The sequence below is a fragment of the Rhinatrema bivittatum genome, chromosome 9 (genome assembly GCF_901001135.1).
Source record: "Rhinatrema bivittatum chromosome 9, aRhiBiv1.1, whole genome shotgun sequence".
Taxonomy (NCBI): domain Eukaryota; kingdom Metazoa; phylum Chordata; class Amphibia; order Gymnophiona; family Rhinatrematidae; genus Rhinatrema; species Rhinatrema bivittatum.
In genome coordinates this window covers 26,810,540-26,827,182 of record NC_042623.1, presented here as the reverse complement: position 1 = coordinate 26,827,182, position 16,643 = coordinate 26,810,540, and the positions used below count along the sequence as shown (strand labels likewise).

General features: G+C 44.6%; 1 protein-coding gene across 5 annotated transcripts in view; it reads left to right on the top strand.

Annotated features, from left to right (window-relative positions):
- IMPDH1 (inosine monophosphate dehydrogenase 1) overlaps window positions 1–16,643 on the top strand; it is a 303,033-nt gene that overhangs the window by 40,205 nt on the left and 246,185 nt on the right. The window contains exons 1-2 of one of the 5 annotated variants that reach the window (XM_029615232.1): window positions 75–92; window positions 10,285–10,383. In XM_029615232.1, coding sequence (XP_029471092.1) covers window positions 10,286–10,383 — 98 coding nt within the window. In that variant the 5' untranslated portion in view covers window positions 75–92; window position 10,285. The other 4 variants (XM_029615229.1, XM_029615231.1, XM_029615230.1 and 1 more) reach the window with 4 other exon arrangements.

The following is a 16,643-nucleotide window of genomic DNA, read 5'->3' as shown; positions in this document are numbered from 1 at the left end:
GAAGACCAGTTCCTGAGGCCAGTAACTACCGCAGGGCTGGCGGGTGACATCAGGAGACGCTATTTCTTCCTGCTGCTGTGCACATATTGACTGTAAGTTTGAAAAGGGCGCACATGTATGCGCATATGCCAGCTCATGCCAAAGGATGCTGCCATTTTATAACACACGCATATAGGTGCGCATGCTATAAAATAGGCAGTATGCGCATACATGTGTGCACAATCTTATATGGGTGTGCACAAATGCTGCCTCTAACCTACAAGTGGGGGGATTTTATAAGGGATGCACGCTGATGCCAGAGGGAGTTTTCCCAATTCACTCGGTTAAGGGCTAGAACTTCCCAACCCCCCTCATTTAAGTCTCCCTTTTCCCCTTTAAAACTCTGCTAACTAGCCTAGATTTTTTTTATTACTTACATGCCAGCCGTAGCAGTAGAAGGTTAAGTGGTGCCAAGTGATTGGAGAAGAGCGGTGGTGGTCCCGCTTCACAAGAGTGGGAACAGAGAGGAGGCTGGTAACTACAGACCAGTTAGCCTCACTTCGGTGGTGGGAAAAGTAATGGAGTCACTGCTGAAAGAGAGAATAGTGAACTATCTACAGTCCGGGGAATTGATGGACCAGAGGCAACATGGATTCACCAGGGGAAGATCCTGTCAGACAAATCTGATTAACTTTTTTGACTGGGTAACCAAGGAATTGGATCGAGGAAGAGCGCTTGATATCATATACTTGGATTTCAGCAAAGCTTTTGATACGGTTCCGCACAGGAGACTGGTGAATAAAACGAGAAGCTTAGGAGTGAGGGCCGAGGTGGTGACCTGGATTGCAAATTGGCTGACGGACAGAAGACAATGTGTGATGGTAAATGGAACCTTCTCTGAAGAGAGAGCGGTTTTAAGTGGTGTACCGCAAGGATCGGTGTTGGGACCGGTCCTGTTCAATATCTTTGTGAGCGACATTGCGGACGGGATAGAAGGTAAGGTTTGTCTTTTTGCGGATGACACGAAGATCAGCAACAGAGTGGACACGCCGGAAGGAGTGGAGAGAATGAGACGGGATCTAAGGAAACTGGAAGAGTGGTCGAAGATATGGCAGCTCAGATTCAATGCCAAGAAGTGCAAAGTCATGCATATGGGGAGTGGAAACCCGAATGAACTGTATTCGATGGGGGGGGGGGGGGGGGGGGAGAAAAGCTGATGTGCACGGAGCAGGAGAGGGACCTTGGGGTGATAGTGTCTAATGATATGAAGTCTGCGAAACAATGCGACAAGGCGATAGCAAAAGCCAGAAGAATGCTGGGCTGCATAGAGAGAGGAATATCGAGTAAGAAAAGGGAAGTGATTATTCCCTTGTACAGGTCCTTGGTGAGGCCTCACCTGGAGTACTGTGTTCAGTTCTGGAGACCATATCTACAAAAAGACAGAGACAAGATGGAAGCGGTACAGAGAAGGGCGACCAGGAAGGTGGAGGATCTTCATCGCATGACGTACGAAGAGAGATTGAAGAATCTAAATATGTACACCCTGGAGGAAAGGAGGAGCAGAGGTGATATGATACAGACTTTCAGATACTTGAAAGGTTTTAATGATCCAAAGACAACGACAAACCTGTTCCGTAGGAAAAAAATCAGCAGAACCAGGGGTCACGATTTGAAGCTCCAGGGAGGAAGATTCAGAACCAATGTCAGGAAGTATTTCTTCACGGAGAGGGTGGTGGACGCCTGGAATGCCCTTCCGGAGGATGTGGTGAAGACCAGAACTGTGAAGGACTTCAAAGGGGCGTGGGATAAACACTGTGGATCCATAAAGTCAAGAGGCCGCCAATGAAGAGTGGGTGACTCACCAGAATGACAGCTTCTGCCTGGAGACAATACCCTTATTCAATAAACATACACATGCTTACTGTGACTCCTACATCGCTCTAAGCTTCAACAGCAAGAGGAAATGTGGAAAAATGGATTTACACTCACAAAGAGGGGAGTAGCTGGCTTGTTACGGCGGTTACTACCCCAAACCAAATAAGCCTGATACTTCACCTTCAATGCATATACAGCATAGTTCTCTGCTTCAACGACAGGGGAGAAGAAAAAAGGGTTCGCACTCACAAAGCGGGGAGTAGCTGGCTTGTTACGGCGGTTACTACCCCAAACCAAATGTGTCTGATACTTCACTTTCGATGCATATCCAGCATGGCTCTCTGCTTCAACGGCATGGGAGAAGACTGATACATCACGCATTTCCAGCATAGCTCCCTGCTTCAACAGCAGGGGAGAAGAAAAACAACCAATAAGGACTGTATAACATAGTCTGGGTAAAACAAATAAGCATGGGTGTAGCTTGCTTATTGCGGCGGTTACTACCCCTACTACCCCTAACTAATCAAGCTAGATATTTCATTGGTGGGGGTGGAAGGTAAATAGAACCAAGAGCTAAGAGAAACAGATAAGTATGAGAGAAAAAATGTGTGAAGCTTGCTGGGCAGACTGGATGGGCCGTTTGGTCTTCTTCTGCCGTCATTTCTATGTTTCTATGTTTAAGTGACAGGGGACCCTGGCGCTCGCTTGTGGGCGTGAATGCTTATACCCACATTACAGGTTAAAGTCCTGGAATGCCCCTGCCCTGCCCCTTTTTGGGATTTTCTCACGTGTGTGTGTACAAGGGCAGCTTTTTAAAATCCGCTCAGCGCATACTCACATCTCTCCCGGTTTTGGTGCGCCCCAGGCTTTTAGGATGAATTTTATTATGTGTGCGTGCGTGCCTACAGGGAGGTCGGGCGTGGCAGCATGGCGGCTGGATCCAGTGCCATTTTTGCTACAGGGCGAGTGCCATGAAACCTAACAGCAAGTTCTCTTGTGGTGGCCTGGACCCCCTGGTATTTTTGCTTTCAGGGGCAGCACAGGCTTTCTCAGGCATGAGCACAGATGGTAGGGAGTGATTAGAGGTTATAAGGGGGAACAGCTTCAAGCCTCACTTGTCAGCCGAGAACAGGGGTTTTGAGTCACTTGTTCAATATATTTTTAGTGCATGCATGACGTTCTGGGGTCATGACAATAAGGAACTGGAGCCGTTCACAACTGGAGCATCACCATAACTGGACAGGATGGGCGAGTGATGGGGGAAGTTAAGCCTCACTTCTGTTATCAGGATAGAAAGGAGGTATCATCAGGATCAGATTTTGGGAGACACCTTGGGCATTGCCCGTACCATCCATCCCGTGGCGGCATGGCCGTGACGGAGCTCAGCCTGCTGCGGCCAAAGAGAGACCTATGGCCCCGGGGAATGCCATCCTGCCATGGCTGAAGCGAGGCCTGGGGGAAGGAGGGGTGCCATCAGGGGTGGGGGTGTTTTTACCCAGGGTGCCATTTGCTCAAATTCCAGTCCTAGATATCATGTGTGCCTGGTAACAATAAAATTCCAAGAAAATCAATAAAATATTTATGTTGAGAGAGTTTGTTTTTTTTTAAAGGCTAAAGAATATTTAAAGATTAAAGCCTTCAGGGCAGCGTGTTTAAAGAAAGGCATTTAAAAGTGTAAAGAGATGCAATGGCCATGGCCTGGTTCTGCCGGAATGACATTCCCTACCTAGCGCAGAGAAGCACAGGCAGGGAGTGACAGCAGAGCTGGGACAGAGGCTCACAAGTCCTCTTTGTGTTTGGGTGAGAAAGGAGGGGGCAGCAGAAATTTTGGTAGAGTCACAGAGGATGAAAAATGAATACTGTAGATTTAAAATAAATAAATCTGCTCTGCTGGGCTTGCAGCATGTTTAAAATGTTTAAGATTTTAGTACCATCTGCTAACGGAGCATTTTTTCCTCGTGCTCAGCTACAGTATTGCTCGTGAGGTTATTGAAGACATCGGCTTGGACTTCCACTAATAATTTTGCCTTCACGAGAGTAGACTCCATTTACCACCACACTCTCTCCATCCATCCTGTAGCTCAGCCAGTTCCTCAGCCTCATTTTACAGCTTTCTGTCCCCACTTCCATACCATCCAGCTTGTTTATCAGTCTTCGGTGCAGAACAGTGCCAAAAGCCTTACTGAAGTCCAGATAAAGTTTGCCTGCCACACCTCCCTGATCACCACTTTTGGTCACCTCATCAAAGAACTCAATCAAGTTTGGCTGGCCCGATCTTCTTTGTGAAGCCAGCAAGAACTGAGTTCTAACAGCGTTGTTCCTTCTCCCCTTTCTATCAAAACCGGTAGCCAGTTTCAATGATCCCAGAGATAGCTGTAGGTATACTTTAGATAAACCTATAACCCTTTTCATATTACTGTAAAGTGTGTGCTGGGATCCTGCTTGGCCAGAAGGTGCTGATATTAATCCAAATAATGTTGATGAATGAAAAGTTATGCCAAAAAAGCTGCTGAGTTTTAAGGTTTTCTCGCTACTTTGTGCCATGGATTTAAATTTGTGATGCATGTGCTACATTCTGACTGATAAGTGAAGTGACTGATAAGTGAAGTGAAGAAACTGATACAAATAGCAACAACATGCACACATGCTTTAAAATCCAATTCTGAATGCATCAGAGTTTGTTAAAACAAGTGAAAGAAAAATAATTTTGGAGGTGCAAAATTTGCTTGACAGGAGGAAGTCCTTTAAAAGTTCTGGAACTCAAGAAAAATCCCATGTATCTAAACTTTGGAAAGTGGCTGCATGTTTTTAAAAGTAACTGAAAATACAGTATGTTTTAAAGAAAAAAATGCCTTTATTTCTAAACCTTTTTCTTAATTTTTTGCATAGTTTGTAAATAACCCTCATTTTACAAGTTTTTCTTAAATAAGTAGTTATTAAAAAAAAATTATTATTAAATAAGTCAAGCAGGAGCGAGTACAATCAGAGACACTTTATAAACACTGCAGTTATTTGGTACCACTATAAAAGTTAATTAGGCCCTTGCTGTGCTGGTACTTATCATATCCTTTGCAAGCATCACCATACATTAGCTAGAACACCTGAAGAGGGAAGTTGTGAGGGAGAGGTGCTAAGCCACAGTGAAGGTGCACCAGCATACATTCTATCCCAATCCCACGCCCCTTCCCACCAATGCTGTGGCATTGATTAAAAATTAAAAAATGTTCTTTAGATTTATTTGAGATTTTGGGTTAAAAATATACTACACTATATATGTTGTGCCTCTTCTGTTATCTAGCCCAATGCATTATGTGTCTGTAAGTCATTTGCAGGCTGATACAGTACAGTGTGCTCCGATGGAGAGCACTGTCAGCCTGCTCTGGGACGCGCGTTTTCCCTTACCCCTTATTCAGTAAGGGGAGGAAAACGCGCGTCCAACCTGCAGCACCTAATAGCGCCCTCAACATGCAAATGCATGTTGATGGCCCTATTAGGTATGCGCACAAGATACAGAAAGTAAAATGTGAAGCCAAGCCGCACATTTTACTTTCAGAAATTAGGGCCGACCCAAAGGTCGGCCCTAATTTCTTCCGGCACCGGGAAAGTGCACAGAAAAGCAGTAAAACTGCTTTTCTGTGCACCCTCCGACTTAATATCATAGCGATATTAAGTCGGAGGTCCCTAAAAGTAAAAAAAGTAAAAAAATAAAATAAAATTTGAATTCGGCCCGCGGCTGTCGGGCCGAAAACCGGACGCTCAATTTTGCCAGCGTCCGGTTTCTGAGCCTGTGGCTGTCAGCGGTCTCGAGAACAGACGCTGGCAAAATTGAGCGTCGGCTGTCAAACCCGCTGACAGCCGCCGCTCCTGCAAAAAGGAGGCGCTAGGGAAGTGCTAGTGTCCCTAGCACCTCCTTTTACCCGGATCTACCGCGTCACCTAATTTAAATAGAGAATCGTGCGCACCAGCGAAGGGCCAGTGCGTGCGCCGGGAGAGCGGGCGTTCGTCCGCTCTCCCGCGGACTTTACTGTATCGGCCCGTTGGTCTCCACACGGGCACAAAAGTGCTGATACAAGTGTCTGGCAACAGCAGATCATAGGAGCCAGTCAGGCCATGCGCCACACAGAGATATTACGCTGTAGGAGGAGTAGAATTGAGCACTGCCTGGGCCAAAACCTAGACTGAGCCATGAGTATTGGGAGGGGGGGGAGAGAGGGATGGATGCTTCTGGGCAATGGAGGGAGAGAGAGTGAGATGCTGGGCAGTGGGATATGCAGGAAAATGGGTGGAGGTAGAGAGGAGGGAAGTTGTTGGGCAGCGGGTGGGAGGAGAGAAAGAGGAAAACTGCATGGGGGGGAAATGAGGATAAATGCTGGTTGGGGAGACAAGAAATGCTGCTGCGTGGGAGAGAAGAGAGGGTAAAGGGGAGGAAGACAAGTGATCCCAACTGCACATACAGAATGCTGGATTCTGTGTTATGAGTAACCACTCAGCAAAATGATATTGGAATCATGATGGACAGTAAGTTGAAATCCTCAGCTCAGGGTGCAGCAGCAGTCAAAAAACCCCCCAAAAATCCACAAACAAAATGCTAGGAATTGTTTGGAAAGGAATGGAGAATAAAATGGAGAACAATCATAATGCTCTGAATAGATCAATGGTGTCAATGGTGTGGCTGCACCTTGATAACTTTGTGCAATTCTGGTCACTCCAGTCTCCATCTCAAAAAGGATAATTATGAAAGGTAAAGAGAAGGGCAGCAGAAATAGTAAAGGGGTTGGAACATTTCCCTTATGTAGAACGACGAAATAAGTTAAGGCCCTTCATCGTGGAGAAGAGACATTTGAGGGGAGATATGATAGAGGTCTACAAAATCATGAGAGGAGTGGAACAGATAAATAGGAAATGCCTAGTTATTATTCCAAATAACACTGGGGCCGATGAAATACAGTGTGCTCAGCCGAGCGCACTGTTAACCCGCAGTCAGACGTGGGTTGAATAGGCGCTAATCAATCCCCTAATGTAATAAGGGAATTTGCGCATATTCAACGCACGTCCAAAGCGGTGTGAATCTAATATCACTCATGCCTGGAGCAGGCGTTAATAGCTGAGCGCATCTAAAACAAGAACAGAAAAGCGGAAAAAACAGCTTTTCTGTACTGCCTCCTACTTACTATCGTTCAGGCCGATACAGTACAGTGCGCTCGGGTGGAGCGCACTGTTAACCCGCGTTTGGATGCGCGTTTTCGACGCATTAGCTTTACCCCTTATACAGTAAGGGGTAATAGCGCGTCAAACGCACGTCCAACCCCCCTCCCCCTCGAAATTAATAGCGCCCGCAACATACAAATGCATGTTGATGGCCCTATTAGTTATTCCCGCGCGATACAGAAAGTAAAATGTGCAGCCAAGCCGCACATTTTACTTTCAGAAATTACTGCCTACCCAAAGGAAGGTGTTAATTTTGGCTGGCACTGGGGAAGTGTACAGAAAAGCATTAAAAACTGCTTTTCTGTACACCCTCCGACTTAATATCATGGCGATATTAAGTCGGAGGCCCCAAAAGTAAACAAAAATTAAAAATTGGCCCGCGCGTTGGAAGACGGACGCTCAGTTTTGCCGACGTCCGTTTTCCGAACCCATGGCTGTCAGCGGGTTTGAGAACTGATGCTGGAAAAATAGAGCGTCAACTGTCAAACCTGCTGACAGCTGCCGCTCCTGTCAAAAAGGAGGTGCTAGGGACGCGTTAGTGTCTCTAGCACCTCCTTTTACCACGGGCCCTAATTTGCATAGGCCACCCTCCTGAATCGCACACCCAGGAGAGTGGCCTGTGCGCGTGCTGGGAGAGCGGGCACTCGCCAGCTCTCCCGTGCGTTTTTCTGTATGGGCCTGATTGTGATAGTAAGTAGGATGAAAAATTCAAGAAACAAAGTTTAAAAAAAATATAGACAGTGGGGTTCAGGAAACGGACACTCAACTGACAAGCATTTGCTTCCTGAACCCTCGGCATCTGTTTTCCTTACCCGCAGATGAGTTTATCGGTGTTGGTTTTCATGACTGCTGTCCGCCGGTAAGGAAAATCAACGCCAGGCCTATCGATGTTGGTTTTCATGACTGCCGTCTGCCAGTAAGGAAACATGATGCCGATAAACTTGGCGTCAGTTTTCCTTGCCGACAAAAACCAATCGTGTTCTTGTTAGCAAGGAGGCACTAGGGTCGTGGAAGCCCTAGTGCCTCCTTGCTAATACGGCCTCCTAATTTAAATATTGCACGGTGCCTCCTTGGGGGTGCCTGGGGCGTGTTAACAAAGCGCGCACTGACTGTTCAGCGCCCGCTTTCTATGCAAATTTATTGCATCGGCCCCACTGGGACTAGGAGGCACTCCAGGAAACTAACAGGTACCAGATTTAAAACAAAAGTATTTTTTCATTCAACACACAACCGAGCTGTGGCAGTCGTTGCAGAGGATGTGGTCAGGGCATAGCTGGGTTTAAAAAAGGGTTAGGAGAGGTTCCTGGAAGAAGAATCTATAAGTTAACCAGGCAACTCGGAGATCCACCTCTTGTCAGAGGAAGTGAGCAAGAAATTGGATCTATCTTTTGGGGTTGGCCACTGCCTGGCAGACGGGAAGAATCATGTGATCTTTATATGCCGTCATTTACGATGTGGATGCTGGGCTCCATGGCCCTTTGGTCTGATCTAGCATGGCACTTTTTATATTCTTATGATGCTGTTGGGCAGTAAGGGGGACAACATACAACGATATCGGAGGTGAATATTTCCCAAAGCTGACAGAAAAAAAAATCCATTTCCAAAAACAAAATAAGTAAGAAAAGCTCTGCATAACAGTGCAGCTAACAGAAGCAGCAGCACCTGTAACAGCAAAATAAGTGGTGTCCTGCCACCTTGCCAGAAAAGAAATCTGACCAGGGAAAATATGGACCTGACCCATGGCTCTGCTATTGTACTTTTCTATTATTTTGTAATTTTAACTTTTCTTTTCTTCCATTTTTTTTTTAAATTTAAAAAGATTTGCATGGCGTGGGGAAAAGAGAGGCTACTACCGCGCAGGCACAGAAGCAGGAAGAGACGGGATCAATAGGGTTGAGCGGTCGAATGAGGAGGATGCTGTGGTACAGCTACCTCCTAAAGCGGCGCATACATTTAGTACCGGTGGTAGGCGGCAAAATAACCCAAAATCTGGCCGTGGCCAAGACCAGAAATTAACCTTCCTCGAGGATAAGGGAGACCGCAAATTCAAATCCTGATGAACACACCCACGCGCCTTCTAGCAGGAGCTCGTCTTTCCCCACGTGGCGGCACTGCGCAGGCGCGGGCTTTTTTTTTTCCCCCCTTCCACCACGCCCACCGTTGGCCAAGGAGGGGAGGGGGGAGATGTAGTCGTTACGTCAGTGGAGGGCTGAGCATGATGAGGGAAGCTGTAGCTGAGGGAGTTGTCCCATTTCACGGGTAGACACAGGCTTATATCCTTTTTCTCATCGCAGACTGATAATCGTAGAGGCGGAGGTTTTCGAGTCGCTCTTTAGTTTAGCTTGTGGTTTTCAGGGTGATTCTTTTAGTGGTAGAAGCCCCTCATCGCCTGCCTGAGAAGCGGTAGCCGTTCTCTTTCCAACCGTTCTCTCCTGGCGCGCGCGCGCGCGTGTGTGTGTGTGTCTCGTCTCGCGCCCGACGGCGGCGGCGTGCTGGGAGGTTAAGGGCTGTGCTCCGTAGCCCCCCGTCTTGCGGGTAGCGCGCGGGGAGAGCAGCGCTCGCGGTGTTCCCTGCCCCGCCAACTCAGGCTCCCTCTTCTGTTGTCTCTTTTTTTTTTTTCTTGTTATAAAAAATTATTTTTTTTCACGGAGTATTCAGGAAGTTCCCTCGTTTGCCATCCTTTGCTTCACGTGTAGTCGTAGCAGACTAAAGGAGGGGAGGCTTACGCTCTGTTCTTTCCCGGAAGGATCCTTTATCCTGCTGTTGACAACGTGTGTGCCAATCCTCTTTTTTTTTATTTTCTAATTTTACATTTTTTTTTTAAATTTTATATGATCTGCATAGGTGTCTATGAATAAGAAAAGGCTTGGTTGAATTGGTTTTCAAATCGCCACGTTTTGGGGAATGTAAACATATCTACTATTAAGGGAAGTTCTCTTGATGTCCCCCTCCCCCCCCGCGCCGTTTCTGCTTTCTCTGAGTACATATTTATTTTTTTCCCCACAATTTCTATTTCGCTGATCCACCAATCTCAGCGGATTACAGTCAACCTAGACGGTAAAACCTAAGAAAGCCTTCCGCCTTCTTTTTTCACTCTTGTGCCTCCCCGGATAGGCGACGTGTCCCAGCCACGCTGCTCTCCGCGCAGCATCTCCCCTCGGCGCGCTTTGTGTTCGCTTGCTCGCTTTTAAATCCTCCCCCTTGCTCTTCAATCTCTTGCAGCATGGCCGACTATCTGATCAGCGGAGGCACGGGCTATGTCCCAGAAGATGGTCTCACTGCCCAGCAGCTCTTTGCCATCGCGGATGGCCTCACCTACAAGTGAGTACTTGCACCCGGAGTGCCTTCATTGGGTGGGGGGAGGAGGTACGGCACCTAAGGGCTTCACTTATGTTTTAATAGTGCTGTCATGCATTATAAGTCGCCATGCTATAAATGCTAATGTGGAGCTTAAGGTACAGCTGTTTGTGTCATGGCTGAATTTCTCTGACAAAGCAGGGACCAGAAATCACTGGCAGACTTAAAATGTACAAAACAAACAAAAAAAAACAAAAACAACCCCTGGAGGATGGAAACCAATCACTTTAAAATTATTTCTTATTTTATAAGCCTGTTGAGACCAATGCTGCCCATTTTGAAATCTGAATTGAAGATAATGTATTGTAAAGACCTAACAAATTTGGACAGACAATCGGGGATATGGGAAAGATGCTACTTAAATTAAACTACCACCCGGTCGTTCAGATTGTCTTCTTACAAGTTGTATCACTTCCATTGTGACTAATGATGGAGTTCTTTCATTAGGTGGCAGTGGTAAGCATCTTTAGTGAATCCCATCTTTGTTTTTAAGGTCCGTATGTACTAAGGGGGGGGGTGTTCTCTCATGTTATGTTTATGGAAAACAGTTTACTACATCGAGCCTTCTTGTTTTACCTAAATAATATATGAATTGAAATGCCTCTGTAATGGTAAACTTTTCTTTATTAAAACAGGCTTGCATGCTGCATGTTAGATATAGAATATCTTTTGAACTGTTGTCTTATGCATTCTCATGGCATCATAGAACAGTGGAATAAGCCATTATATATTTAAATATATATTTAAATATTTAATATAGTGGGGCACTTGAGCAAGGAGAACCAAAATTAAATAGTCTTATTTTTATGGACTAGTAAGTTAGAGTTTTAGAGGTGAAGATAAGGACTGTAACATTGGCTTAGCAATGCTGCCAGACAGGAGGCTTAAGGTTTAGACCTACCATTCCTTGGTCAGGCAGGAGCTGAGGATGTATGGGGGCAATGTTTATAGCCCTTACCTTAAGGAATGGAATCTGAATCACCACTCAGCATTTATTGACTGGTGCAAGGGCATACTTCTAACCATGTTCTGGAGGGAACCCTTGTTTGTTCCACTCAGGACTATTGGATGGTTTGGTGAATGGAGAGGGATTTGGGGAAGGGCTCTAGGCAGCTATAAATGTTAATGGCATCTCAACTTCTGTCTCTCCATACTGATGATGGTAGTGAGTGGATTTGGGGCAGGTTCCACTCGGGTTGGATGCTGAAGGAAGAGTAGGGAGTAAGCTTAAAATTAGGAGCACACATACATGCAACAGGGCTATTTTATCACTTGTGCGGGATATGAAATGCCTAGTATCTGGCTGTGCGCCCATATACACATGTATATATATGTGTGTGTCTGAAAGTTACCATCCCTGGATATAAATATTTCCAAAAGCGAACCATTTAAATACTGAAATTTAGAGTTAACCATTTATTTTTATTTTAGTTTCATGACTTATAGCACTATTTTTCTAATATACAAGTCCTAAGTAAATTACAAAGAAACATATGCAAAGGTTGCTAATAGCCCCAGAGCTGCACAGAACATCGGGAAAGGAGACCCTAAAAGTCAGCCACAGGATAACTTGAGCCCATCTCCTGCCACAAAGAGCAATACTGGATATTTTTAAACTGTTAAATGACAAAATAGTACGGTTTTACTGACTGCTTAATCATATAATATTTTATATCCCCAGTAAGCACTGATCAGCTCTTCTAATTATTTGCTTGGTGCCCTTTGGGACACCAAGTGATGGAATTTTATATTCGCACGTTTCCAGCACCAGTTCATCCACCAATTTGCCCAGTCTAGAGCTAGGTCCTCCAACCCCCCCCCCCCCCCTTTAACCTAGACCCCCTCAAGCATTGCAGAGAAGCCTGAAAATAGTTTTATAAATAATTACACCCTCTCCATAGCAAAAGTAAATTTGCACTCAACTACACTTGGGCACATAGCTATTTGCATGCATACCTCTTGGCCCTGCCTAGAATGCCCATACCCCACCCACATCCCACCTTTTTTTTAATCCCTGATGTGAGAGATTTGTTCATCTGTATTTGTGTATGCTTGTGGGTGGCTTATAAAATCAGGTGGACACGCGCATATGCTATATTTGCGCCATCTCCTGATTTTGGCAGGTGCATGGCTTTTAGAATTCACATTATAGTATGTATACATAATTCCTTGTGTACACAACCTCGCAGCCCTTTTCCTGGTTTTTTACATAAAGAAACTTTCACCCTGGGTTTTGCAAAGCAACAGTGGTTCAGGATTAAAGGTCAAAGTAAACCTTTTGCTATATGCTCGCATTTGGTATTCCTCTCTAATTATTTGTGCCCTGTTAAAGTACTTCACTCTAATAGCTGGTGATTTTTCATCATCATGTTGCTCAAATATGCACTAGCATCCCCTGCGTTCCAGAATCAGTTTATTTAAACATAAAAGCCTAGAACATAATAGGAGTTAAAGACCATAATGCCCATTCACTCCTTTTATTGTTCCTTTCCAACTTTAAAACTACAGACCTTTCTTAAAACAAAAACTGCGTAACTCCAAGCTTATGGGCACCTGGTAAATTCACTTTGCTGTGTTATGTGCAGGGCCTCATTCAGCATTGACAAATAACTGTTTTTTACATAATTCAGGTTCTAGATAAAACATTTCTTGTTCTGTGTGTATATAGGTGTTGATGATGAACAGTAGCTGAGAGTCGTGCAGCTCTCCTTTCAGGGAATATGAGTATTGCCTCTAGCATTCCATTTCCCAAGAGCAGACTCTGGTCTCTCGTATGCAGTACGTAGCACTACCACAGTGCCATCGAGACAGTATTTTATTTTTGAGGCTTTATCATTATTATGAATCTAAACTGAGGTGCTTCTATATTTATCATAAGCCCTGATAGTAATTGTACTGAGATGTAGAAGAATGATGGGCTAGAGTTTTAAAAATAGGTGTGTGAAAATATGATAGGAGAGCATCTTATTCCTTTAAATTGTAGTTGTAATAAAATTTTATTGGGGCAAGAAAAGAGAACTAGGCTTCAGACCAGAAGAGGAAGCAACAGATCCAGCAGACAGTCTGTTTTGAAGAATCAAGCTATAGGGTGTAATGCAGATTTGCTTAGTGATGTGGCTTCAATTTAAGGGTGTTAAGTTTCTGTTTTTGCATGAGACACTAAAGACTGCTGGTGGTATGCCAGCTTTCATCATTTAGTAATCCATCAGGATTGCTTTTCTCCATTTTCCTACCCCTGGTTAGCTAAACTGAATTTTCTTAAACCATAAGATGGTAACTTTTTAAACAGCTGAGCAGGCACATGTGTATGCTGGTTTGCGCCAGAGGACGCAGCCATATAACACATGCCCGTATATGCACCCAGGAAAAAGATCTAGGCATCATAGTGGATAATACTTTAAAATCGTCAGCTCAGTGTGCTGCAGCAGTCAAAAAAGCAAACAGAATGTTAGGAATTTATTTATTTATTTATTTCAAATTTTTATATACCGGCATTCGAGACAGCAGTCACATCATGCTGGTTCACATAAAACAGGGGTGCGTAGTAAACATAAACTATAACAATGGTGCGGAAAAAGGCAGTTACATATAACAGGGTGAAAAGAACTTGGCGGAGAAGGAAGAGAAAGGACAGGTTATTAATTCACACAAGTAAACGATAGAAGATATGGGAATTATTAGGAAGGGAATGGTTAATGAAACGGAAGATGTCATAATGCCTCTATATCGCTCCATGGTGAGACCATACCTTGAATACTGTGTACAATTCTGGTCGCCACATCTCAAAAAAGATATTAGTTGTGATGGAGAAGGTACAGAGAAAGGCAACCAAAATGATAAAGGGGATGGAACAGCTCCTCTATGAGGAAAGGCTGAAGAGGTTAGGGCTGTTCAGCTTGGAGAAGAGACGACTGAGGGGGGATATGATAGAGGTCTTGAAGATCATGAAAGGTCTTGAATGAGTAGATGAGACTCTGTTATTTACACTTTCGAATAATAGAAGGACTAGGGGGCATTCCATGAAGTTAGCAAATAGCACATTTAAGACTAATCAGAGAAAATTCTTTTTCACTCAACGCACAATAAAGCTCTGGAATTTGTTGCCAGAGGATGTGGTTAGTGTAGCTGGGTTCAAAAAAGGATTGGATAAGTTCTTGGAGAAGAAGTCCACCAACGGCTATTAATCAAGTTTACTTAGGGAATAGCCACTGCTATTAATTGCATCAGTAGCATGGGATCTTCTTAGTGTTTGGATAATTGCCAGGTTCTTGTGGCCTGGATTGGCCTCTGTTGGAAACAGGATGCTGGGCTTGATGGACCCTTGGTCTGACCCAGCATGGCAATTTCTTATGTTCTTATGCGCAAATGGAATAAAATAGGCTGTTGGTGTGTACATACGTACGCTATTTTATATGGTCACATGCATGTGTGCCCAAATGCCGCCTCTACCGCATAATTGTGGGGATTTTTGTAGACACACATGCCGACGCAGTTACCAGTTTACCGAGTTTGTTCCCAGTTTGCCCGTGTAATGGATAGGACTTTCTAAACCCCCTAGTTAATTAGCCTACCTTTTACCCTGTTAGCCCCAACCCTTAAAACTCTGCTAATCTCTTTAGTTTATTTTTGTTTCAGGACTTACATGCCATCCATAGCAGAAGTAAAGTTAAGTGGAAGGGGACCCGGGCGTATACGTGCATGTAAATATGAACAGATTTCATTGACATCTAGGAACGCCCAGCCCCTTTTTTGCAAAACAATGTTTGCGTACTAGGAGGTAACGTGTATGCTCCCTAGCGCGCGTAGGGATTTTAAAATTTACCTTTAAATGAGGCAGAGGCTGGAGGCACCTTATAGACTAACAGATTTATTGGGGCATAAAGCTTTGAATGACTAGATGATCAGATGCAACGCCTGTCCTCAAAAGCTTATGCTTCAGTGAGTCTGTTGGTCTATAAGATGTTGCCAGCCTCTCTTGCTTACAGCTTTTTAATTAAGTATGGAAGGTGCTGAGGGCTAGAACTCAAAGCATGCCATCACTTTATGTATAAAATGCTACAGTGGGCTCTTATTGCCAAGGGAAGGATGGTCATAAGGCATCATGTTTTATCTAAAACTAAGCAATTTTTGGAATAACAGGCATTTTTTTTAGTTGAATTTTCTAGATATGTAACAGAGGGAGGGGTTTATTTTTCATTGCTTTTTAAAATTGAATGGCATGTGGAAAATGATTTTAATCTCATTTGAAACAGAACATCGTATAAGAGCATATATTTTTAGGTATTCGGTGTTCTAGATTACTCTTGGGCCAAGTATTCAACAGTATGCCCAAGATCTCCAATGGTTTTAATGGTGATTGCTTTGAACCTAATCTGCAAAACACAGGAAATGGGATGAAAAATTGGTAATGCAATTGTCAGCATCTGAAATCCCCTTGTAACAAATTAAAATTGTGTGTAGGGTGGTTTTGGAGTGTTACCAAACAACCTGGAAAGGGGAATACAAGATGGTGCCCACCCAGTGCACCAAAGAGTGAGATCTGATGTTTCTTTTCCTATAAATCCTTTTTTAATAATGGTGAAACACAAAGGTAAAGCAAAGATTTATGTAGCTGAGCTTCTCATCCCAGTTGAGAGCCCTAGGGATGCGTTTGTGAGCAGTTCAGCAGCAGAAGATCTGGTCATTCTAGTCATTGGAGAGTTGCATCAGATGGGAGATGCCTAAATTCTCCCCAGGTAACTTTGATCCCCATTTTACAAACTCCATCACTGCCTCCATAAAGCAGTTCTCACCTTGACTTCTCCTGTGTCTGAGGAGGAGCCAGGAGGCCCAGACGGTGCTGGAGGAAGGAACTGTAAGATTTGTGGATCCTTGTTGCTGTGGTGAGGTTGGATTAACCTATAGGGAAGGCCCTGAAGTTCCTCACCGGCAGCTGGCGGGACTAGCCTGGTAGGAGGCTGGTCAAGAGCTTCACCTATACCATCCCCTTTCCCCTTGGGTTGAGTCCTCTGGTTCCGGGAGCTGGTAGATTCTAGGCATGAGTCTCTCAGGACTTGGTAAGGGTGTAGGGTCCGGTTGAGGCTAGGGTCAGAGGCAGGCGGATGGGAGAAATGATCAGTGTTCAGGCTAGGGTTAAATCCTGTAGTCAGTCTGAGGGCAGACAAGGAGGAGACTGAGAGGGATGAAGCAGGTTGGGATCAGGAACACAGGACAAGCAGCAACTC